The following is a 10225-nucleotide window of genomic DNA, read 5'->3' as shown; positions in this document are numbered from 1 at the left end:
TCGAGTCCACCCACTTCCAATTTACAATATCAGTACTGCCTAATATCTCACTTACTCGCCAGCCCACATATGGAGAGTACCTGCGGTGATCTGAACGCAGCCAACATAGGACATCACGAGCATCGGTCCAATAGAAATGTTCATTGATGTGGAATGATAGTGCTTTGGATATTGTGTTGGCTAGTCGCGCACCGATGACAGCACTCTGCAACTCCAGTCTCGGTATGGATACAAACTGCAATGGAGGGACTATTGACTTTGCCCCGACAATCGAACATTCCACGGCGCTGCCTTGTTGGAACCTAAGATACGCCACAGCGGCATACCCCAACTCACTAGCATCTACGATGGTATGTAGTTGAATCAGTGTATTTGGTCCTATTGACGTCAATGACCGGTAGCAACAAGGAATACTGACGTCTTGTGCGTTGGGAAGTATGCGCAGCCATTGTTCCCAATTGTTGTACAAACCGGCTGGTATTTCGTCGTCTTAATCAATAGCGGATCGCCAAATTTCTTGGGAAAGTATTTTGAGGAATACTAGCAAATTCGACAGCAAACCCAGCGGGTCAAAAATAGACATTAACGTACGCAGAACCTCCCTCTTAGTAGGTATGCGTTTCCCTGCGAGGAGGTCAGTGTCGTGTTTTGGGGACAGTTTGTACATGAAAGTGTCGGAGTTCGTACACCACCACATCCCCAGAACCTTCTTTGTGGCCAATTTCGAACCGACATTAAGGCTCATTAGGTTGGTCCCTTCTTGATGTAAAGCCCGGAGAACGTTGAGTGAGTTGGATAACCAATTTCTAATTTCAAATCCTGCTTGAGCGTGAATAAATCGTACATCTTTCGCTAGTTGAATCGCTTCTTCCTCGGTTTCAACGCTATCCAGCATGTCATCCACATAATTATGTTTTATAATAGCCTCCGCTGCTGTTGGATAATGGGCAGCATACTTATCGGCGGTGAGATTTTTTATATATTGCGCACAACTCGGCGAGCAGCAGGCACCAAAGGTCATAACCTGGGTTACAAATGTACTGGGTCATTGATCTGTTTCATTTTCTTTCCACAAGATTAGCTGGTAGTACTGATCTTTTTTCGCAATTAACACTTGTAAAAACATCGCTTTGATGTCGCCGCTAATTCCCACCTTGTTTTCTCGAAACTTGTATAGAATGTCGTTCAAGGGAACTAGTTGGTCGGGTCCTTTCAGCAGCATGGAGTTTAAAGAGACAACGTTAGTTTTGGCTGCCCAGTCCCATACAATTCTCGTCTTCCCTGGTTTGTTTGGGTTGAATACAGGGAATGTTGGAATGTACCACTAGCGTTGTGACCCCATTTCCTTCTTCTCATTTTCCGTTAGCTTCCTTATGTAACCTTTCCGTCGGTAATCATCGATTATTGCACGTACAACAGCTGCTAGCTCCGGTTCCTTCTGCATTCTCGTTTCCAGGCAGTGATGACGCTTTAAAGCAACAGGTTTACTATTCGGCAAACGAAAGTCATCATATTTCCAAATCAGACGGGTTACATAGTGACCACCATTCGTTTGAGAGATCGTAGCAAGGATCTGTTGAGCTCTTTCGTCTTCCTTCGATAGTAATGGTGTATCCGGTTTCGAAATACCTATACCCTCTAACGAAAAATAATCACGTGCGGCTCGTCCTGAAGAGTCATCAGAGCTTTCATTACAAGCGCACGCGTTTATACTATGATAACCAAAAACGCATCGTTTTGCTCTGACACCCCATAAACCACCCAACCGAGTCGTGTCTTTGATGCTATGGGTTCTAACATCGGTCCTTCTCTACCTTTCAAAGGATAACTTAGGTTCGCATTATTGACTCCTATGAGCAAGCGTGGCTGTATATTCTGATACTAGGCTGCAGGAATGCCGCGTAGATGTTGATACTTTTCGCATAATTCTTGCATGTTGACCGTTTAGTGAAAAAGTCCTAAACTAGAGACGGTGTGAACTCCGTGAAGGTTATAAACTGTATGATGCTCTGCAACGCCGGAGATCTGCATAGAGATATTCATTGATTCGTTCGAATGAAAGCGAAGATCCGTCATCCAGAAAGGCATAAGTCTTCAAATGCTTCTCCGGCCCGTACAATATTACAGGTATAACTCGAAACAGTACTTTATTGGTCGGCTTATAATGGGAATTACATTCACTTTCAGTTATTGTTGGTTCTGCTGAAAGTGTATCTCGTTGGCTGTTGTGTAGGAGTTGATGATTCTTGAACTCACAACCGTTTTTCCCGCAAGTTTGTTGTGATCTGCATGTCCCGTTATGCATCTTGAGGCATTTCCTACAAAGACCAAACTCTTTGACAGTAGTTCATTTGGAGTTATAGCTCAATTCACCGAATTTTGTGCATTTTTCGATGCTGGAGCAACTGCCTTTGCACACCAAACAAGATCGAGCCGCTTGCTTTGACAGTGTTGAGATTAATGGTTGCGATGAAAGTATCTCGTCACCGTTTTCTACATGAGCGTTCAAGAATGTTGAGGGATCATCCATAAATGACGTAGCATTATATGGGGAAGGGGGGAGTATTGTATTTTGTGATGATGTGTGACGACAGGGGGTAGGGGGTCATGTCATGCTACGTAGATTTTTTAAAGGAGAATAACTAACACCGTCTTTTTATTTGTTTTTAAATTTTACGTGGACAACGGGGGGGGAGAATTACCGTCCAGCTACGTAATTACCAGGGGGTATTTAGAGGTTTGTGACGAAATTCTACGATGGGGGAGGGGGTTGTTAAAAATCACTCAAAAAATGCTACGTCATTTATGGATCGTTCCTAAGTTGTTTTTCGTGGGACGGTGAGTTTTCATTTCACTGGGCAAAGCAGCTAGCTAGCATGAGCGAGTCGGGGGGAGCTCGCCACGACTCTGACTACATCAAATGCAAAGTTAGAGAATGAGTTTCGTTGCGATAGTCTTATCGATAATATCCAGTGCTTATAATGTCGAATTGCACAGGTGAGAGCGGTGACTTACTGTTGAAATCCGAAGCGGCGTAGTAGGACGGTAAACGGCTGAGAAAGGTGTTCCTTTTGTTTCTTGCCGGTAATCACTGGACGATTGCTACTTCTCACACAGCGTTGGATTTCGGTGACTTGGTCACGGGCAGAGCAAAAGAACAGAACTTCACTTTCACTCACTTTGAATTTAGCTCAACTAATGTATTTCTAATTAATTTAATACTTAATACTAATACAAAATGTAACGGGTTGAATTCGCGCACTGAACTATCGCAATGATTACTTCCACTTCTCGCTGGTTTGACGTTTTCCGAACAGTTGATGACTAAGAGGCGCGACCACGGACGGCGCCCCCTTTTATATGTTTTAACCGGGAGCTGGTTGCAGAAGATAGCTACCACGGTTTGGGCATCGATAAAACGATCGATGAACGATGGAGCCATTGGTCGTTTGCATGCGCCGCTGAGATATAGGTGGCGCGCTGTTACCATTTTTCGTTTTGCACGAACATACTGCCCCCGTCAGAAAGTTCATTCCTTTCTGACACGCCAATAACGTCGTCGATGATCCCAGGAGATATCTCGATGAGTATGCCGTGTATGTTGTGTTGTTGTTTCGTCACTCGAGCGATGTTGTGTGTTGATGACAGCAGCAACATAAAATTAACCACAAAAAGAAGACCCGGTAGAGGGTTTTAAATAAACTAAATTAGTTGGACAGGTTCTTACCTTGCCCAACTGGTATAAGGGCCTTAATGTTTTTGTTTTCAGGTGCTGCTGGCAGGAACAAGTAAGTAAAGACGATGACGATGAAGGAAGCGATGATGTGTACATTGACGATGTGTGAATCGGCAGGTAAGTGATAAAATTTGTAGTGCGATAATGTTTACTCTGTCGATAGGTGGTTTATCTGGTGCAGATGAAGTCGGCGGCAGGTGTTTACACTTGTCTGATGATCTCGATGACAATTACCGTCCGTCGACAGGAACATGAAATCCAAAAGAGAAGACCCGGTAGAGGGTTTCAGGAAAACTAAAATTGTTGGACAGGTTCTTACCTTGCCCAAACAGTATGAGGGCCTTGTATTTATGGATTGCAGATGCTGTAATGCGATGATGATGTTTGCATCGAACAGGTAGGTGATTAATTTTTCTGGTACTTGTCCGATGGTTGGATGATGACCGTCCATCAGCAGCATGAAATAGGAAAACAGAAGACCCGGTAGAGGGTTTTTGGAAAATGAAGGTGTTGGACAGGTGCTTACCTTGTCCCAACAATATGCGGGCCCTAATTATTTTAGCTTTCAGGTGCTGCTGGCTGGAACAGGTGAGTATCGACGATGGTGCTGGAAGTTGATGATTCGCGAAGAATTGACATGCTTACATGTTTACAATGGGTATGGGTTGAATTTAATTTTTCTGCTGCTGATGAAATTGGCAGCAAACAAATGTTTGATACCGGTCGAGTGTATCGGCCGTTCGGTGTCTGAAGAGTGACGACACGCGTTGTTCCGTCGTCGCCGGGGTGAAGCTCGATGATTCTTCCAATCGGCCAGCTCATCGGTGGGGAATTTTCGTCTTTGATGACTACCAACTGGTTCTTTTGGATTGGCACAGGTGGATTACACCATTTCGAACGGGATTGTAGCGTTGACAGATATTCCAAGTGCCATCGTTTCCACAGCTGTTGGAACATTTTTTGAATTTGTTGCCACTGTCGAAGCCTGTTGAAAGGAATGTTGGTGACATCTGTGTCCGGGACAGCCTTCAACGCAGCTCCAGTGAGAAAAATGACCTGGCGTGAGTGCTTCCCAGTCGGTAGATTCGTCGGACAGTGGCACAAGCGGGCGGGAGTTGAGGCAGCACTAGATTTGTGCTAGCAGTGTTTCCATCGAGTCGTAGGCAAGCGAGTGCGTTCCAAGTACTCGAACGAAATGCTTTTGAGCGGATGCTATTGCGGCCTCCCATAGGCCACCAAAATGTGATGCTCGTGGGGGGTTGAAATGCCAACGAATTCCATTGTCGGCGCAGTCGCGGGCGATTGTTTGCTGGTGATCCTTGCTTCGCACTATTTGACGAAGTTCGTTGGCTGCTCCTACGAAATTGCGGCCGTTGTCGCTGTAGATTTCGGCGCACAATCCGCGTCGGGAGACGAATCTGCGAAGTGCTTCGATGAATTTCGCTGTGCTTAGGTCACTCACCAGTTCAATATGCACAGCTTTCGTTGCAAAGCATACAAAAACTGCAACGTAGGCTTTGGTGGGTGCAGCTCGTCGATGGGGTGGTTTTAAAAGAATTGGTCCCCAGTAGTCGACGCCAGTCGATGAGAATGGTCGAGCTGCGGTGATTCGCGCTGCGGGTAGTTCAGCCATGAATTGCTCAAGCAGTTTGGGACGCGCTCGAAAGCAAATCACACACTTGTGAACTGTTCGTTTAGCCAAACTTCTGCACCCTGTTATCCAGTATCGTAAGCGAAGAAGGTTAAGCAGAAGTTGGGGTGCTGCGTGTAAATTCTTCTCGTGATAGTGGCGAACGAGTAGGACGGAGAAGTGATGAGAAGCCGGAAGAAGAATTTGATGTTTGCTGTCGTACTGCTGATTGGCCTTCCCCAATCTACCGCCAATGCGAATCAGCTGATCTACGCCGATAAAGGGATGAAACCAACGGATGGGAGATTTTGCGGATACAGTTTGTGCTTGTTGGAGGGCCTTGTACTCGTTGCTGAAGCTTTGCTGTTGGATGAGTCTGATGATCGTCGCTTCTGCTTCCTTCTGCTCGTCGACTGTGAGATGTGCTGATTCCGCTCGTGCTGTAGAAGTTTTCCGACAGTTCTGAAGAAATCGTCGACAGTAAGCGGCTACTCGGACCATATGCTGGAAGTTGGAGAATGTTTCAACGAACTGGTCGACGAATGAGGGTTCAACGGCGGCGGAAGTTACTGCTGCTGGTACTTTTCGTGCTTCCATGAGGACTTCGGGAGGCTGATTAGCGTTCGGTTGTTGAATTGGCCAGTCGCGTTGGTCGCTCTGGAGCCATTGAGATCCTTGCCACCAAAGATCGTTTTGTAGAAGCGTTTCTGCGGGTATTCCTCTGGAAATGTGGTCTGCTGGGTTTTGCTGGCCTGCTACGTGGTTCCAAGAGCAGTTTTGCGTGGCGGTCTGAATCTTGGAGACTCGATTGGCCATGAACGTTGTCCAGGTCGACGGAGAAGAATTTAACCAACTCAGCACGATGGTAGAATCGACCCAAAAGAACGTTTTAGTGTGTATTTGGAGCGATGACGTCACCTTCTCGTAGAGTTCAGCAGACAGAAGGGCACCGCAGAGCTCGAGTCGGGGAATGCTTTGTTTTTTCAGGGGTGCGACCTTCGATTTCGCAGTCAGCAGACAAACTTTGACTGCACTAGAGGCATCTGTCGAGCGAACGTAGACACACGAGCCGTATGCGTGTTCCGAAGCGTCGGAGAAGAAATGCAGCTGGACTGATACGGGATTGGCGAGAAGAATCCAACGGTCGATGCGCAAATCGTTCAGCCGATGGAGTTGCGATTGGTACTCTTGCCAGCGTTCTTTGATGGCGGTCGGTAGTTCGTTGTCCCAGCTCCAAATCTTGCCGTCGTCGTCCTTCAAGGTCCAGAGAGTCTGCATGAACATTTTGGCGGTAGTTACGACGGGTCCGACAAGTCCAAGCGGATCAAACAAACGTGCGATATATGACAGCGCGATGCGTTTCGTAAGCGGTGCATCTGTTGTTGACGGAGGAAGCTGAATTTTGTAGCGGAGCTGGTCGGTGGACGGTTCCCAGTGCAGTCCAAGCGTTTTTATGCACGGATCTCGGTCTAAGTCGACTGACCCTTGTACAGCACGATTTTCTGCTGGGATATCCTGTAGTACTGCTTGTTCGTTGGACGCCCATTTGCGGAGTTCGAATCCACCCTTGAGCAACAATGCGTCGAGCTGCTTGCGTAAAGCGATTGTTTCTGCTACGTTGTGTCCACCGGAAAACAGATCGTCGACGTAGAAATCCTTGCGTAGAACTTCAGCTGCTTCAGGGTAGTCGTCGCGTTCGTCGTCGGCTAGTTGCTGGAGAACTCTCGTTGCAAGGTATGGTGCGCTGGCTGTGCCGTATGTTACGGTCTTTAGTTCAAAGGTTTCCATCGAAGTGTCGGGGGAAACTCGCCAGACAATTCGCTGCAGTGGAGTGTCCTGCTCGTCTACCAGGACTTGGCGGTACATCTGCTTGATGTCGGCGATCAGCATGACTGGGTGTGTTCGGGCTCGCATGATAATTGATCGCAGGTCTTCTTGCACGGTTGGTCCAACTAGAAGCGCGTCGTTCAGCGATGGTCCATTGGGGGTTTTACACGACGCGTCAAAAACTACCCTCAGTTGGGTCGTCGTGCTATCTTCGCGCACTACAGCATGATGCGGAAGATGGTAGCATGGAGTGGGAGGATTCTCGTGGTCCGTTACGCGCTGCATGTGCCCTAGCGCGTGGTATTCCTCGACGAAGACTCGGTATTGTTGATGTAGGTCGGGATTACGGACTAGACGACCTTCTAGCTGGTGAAAACGTCGTAGAGCGGTGCGACGGTTGTCGACGAGGCTAGACAACACATCCTGCTTCAGTGGCAGTCGAACTATGTATCGCCCTTCAGTGTTGCGGGTTACCGTGCGACGGAAGTGTTCCTCGCATGCGGCTTCTTCGACGGAATAGCACGGAGAGGCGTTGTCTTCCTCGATGGACCAAAACCTTTCCATTAGACGGTGCACGTCGTTGACGGTGGCGACATTTGCTACGATTGGAGGAATCGGTTGACCATGAGAAGACCTTCCCGACACTACCCAGCCAAGAACGGAGTTTACGAGTACTGGAAGGTTGTCGCCAAGCGGAATTCGACCAGAAACCTTGAACAGGTCGAAGAAAATTTCTGCTCCCAAGATGAGATCGATTGGGTTCGTACTGCAGAATGACGGATCAGCTAGCTGTATACTCGGCGGAATCTCCCAGGCCGAAGTATCAACGGAAGTCGACGGTAGATCGATAGTAATTTTGGGAAGAACTAAGAATTCCAAATTGGTCGAATATCTTCCTGTGCGAGAGCGAATCGTGGAGAGTAATTTGTGCCGGGCATGCGCCGACGATTGACCAATACCAGAGATCGGAAGATGGACCTTCTTCCTTTGCGCTTTGATTCGCTGGGAGAATGATTCGGTAACGAAACAGCATTCGCTACCGGAATCTAGCAGCGCACGTGCTGTGTACTCGGTTCCACTGTCGTCGACAACGATGACTACAGCAGTAGCTAGTAGAATCGCCTTCCGTCCTTGACTAACGGAAGCGAGGCTGGCAGGCTCGACGGTGGCTGACACAGATGCAGTAGGTTGATTGCTAATAGATGCAGCTGTCGTAGACTTCTCATCTGTAAAGTGGGTTGCCTTCGGACCTGAGCTGGCTGGTGGTTGGCTGGAACAAAGCTGAGTATGATGTCTGCCCCGACATTTCCGGCAGGTACTCGTTGACGAACAGTCCTTCGCTTGATGACCCTTACGCAAACAATTCCGACAGAGATGATTGCGACGAACTTCCTTCTCCTTATCCTCCGGAGCCATCTTGGAAAACGTCGCACACTGGTAGAGTGGATGTTGATTGTTGCAGACGATGCACTTCCTTGCGTTGGACGGTGCGGCATTATGACTTGCGACTGGTCGTTGAGTAGACTTTTTCGCTTGGCCGGAAAAAGGGACATCTACCGTACTGCCCTGGATGTTCTGCAGAACGGTGACCCTACGTTGGATGAATGAGGTCAAGTCCTTGAACGAGATGGCATCCTTCGTCGTTGAAAATTCCTCCCAGTCCCTTCTCGTCGTCGGATCGAGGCGAATACTCAGCATCCGAATCAGCAGAATGTCCCAGCATTGGACCATCTCCCCCAACTGCTGAAGAACCTTGACGTTGGCCTCGAATTTCTCCACCAGTGAATGCAACTCAGAAGCAGACTCTTTTTTCAGCGAAGGGAACTCGAACAACGCATCGACATATGACTGCTTTAACCGCGCAGGGTTTTGAAAATGTTCGATCAGCAAATTCCAAGCCACCACGTAATTGTTTGCGCTGAGTGGAATGGTTTGAATTAGCTTCAAAGCGTCACCCGACAATGACGAACGCAAATAGTAAAACTTCTGTATGTTTGAAAGTTCTACCGAAGAGTGGACCAGCGAAACGAATAAATCGTGGAAATTTAACCAGCTATCCAAATTTCCACTAAAGACCGGAAGTTTTACGTCAGGCAAGCGCACCTGCGATGACGACGAAGGGCCACGACTAGTTGAAGGAGAACTAGAGACGCTCGGAACTAAATTTTTATTTTTCGCCAGCAACATTCCCTTGGACCGGTAGTAGGCCGACTCGAGCTTGGTCCGTAGCTTTAGTTGCTCGTCCAAGTTAGCTTCGTCGAGGGACTCCAGCTCCATCTGAACTATGTTGAGGTCCTCCCAGAGCTTGATGATGCTCTCTAACCATACTGGTACTTGGATGGCATCCCTTTCATCGTCGAACTCATCGACGAATCTCGTAATGGCGTTGAATGACGTCATCAAGCTCCGTTGTCTCAGCTTGAGACTCTTGATGCGACGCTCGGTGGACATTTTAATGGCGGGATGGATCTGCAAAGCAAAGACCGCGTAGCACAAACGAGAAGCGTAAAGGTTTTGGAACCCTAATTACCTGTGAAAGGCAATGCGTATGCCTTGTATTTTTTTTAATTAGCAGCGTCCTGCTTCTCTGTCGGGTATATAAATCCAGTGGCAATTAGCGTAAGCGTTCCACCAGCAGAAATGAGCGAACAGAATCGTCTTATGTTAGTGTCGATAGCAGCAATCTATTTCCTCCACCGTGTCGTGTGGGTGAATTGAACCACGTCCGGAACGAGCGGTCTGCCTGCCAGCAAACTTGGTGGACCAGTGTATAACGGAACCGCGTCGCAGTCAGCAGCAACAGGCGCAAGCACTCGCAGAAGTCAATGAACGGGTTCTGAAATCAGAAGACCGCGCAGCTCAAAAGGGACAATTGGCGGGTAATGGAACCCTAATTACCTTAATTAGGCAACTTAAATGCCTTGTACGATGAAATAAAGCAGCAGTCTTCCTCCAGTAACAGCAGTATTGTTCTCCGACCGCGTCCCTTTCGCGGACAATTGCAGAGTTGAATGGCGAACCGGCCGCGATGG

The 10225-nt window shown here is 47.9% G+C and overlaps 1 protein-coding gene across 1 annotated transcript; it reads right to left on the bottom strand.

Moving 5' to 3' along the window:
* Positions 1–4862: 4862 nt before the first annotated feature.
* Positions 4863–9644, bottom strand: LOC131687472 (uncharacterized). The gene has a single exon (XM_058971559.1). The coding sequence runs from the start codon at positions 9642–9644 to the stop codon at positions 4863–4865; it is 4782 nt and encodes a 1593-aa protein (XP_058827542.1).
* Between the last annotated feature and the right edge of the window lie 581 nt (positions 9645–10225).

The sequence above is a fragment of the Topomyia yanbarensis genome, chromosome 3 (genome assembly GCF_030247195.1).
Source record: "Topomyia yanbarensis strain Yona2022 chromosome 3, ASM3024719v1, whole genome shotgun sequence".
Lineage (NCBI taxonomy): Eukaryota > Metazoa > Arthropoda > Insecta > Diptera > Culicidae > Topomyia > Topomyia yanbarensis.
Note: the sequence above shows the minus strand (reverse complement) of the source record. Positions and strands in the feature narration are given on the sequence as shown.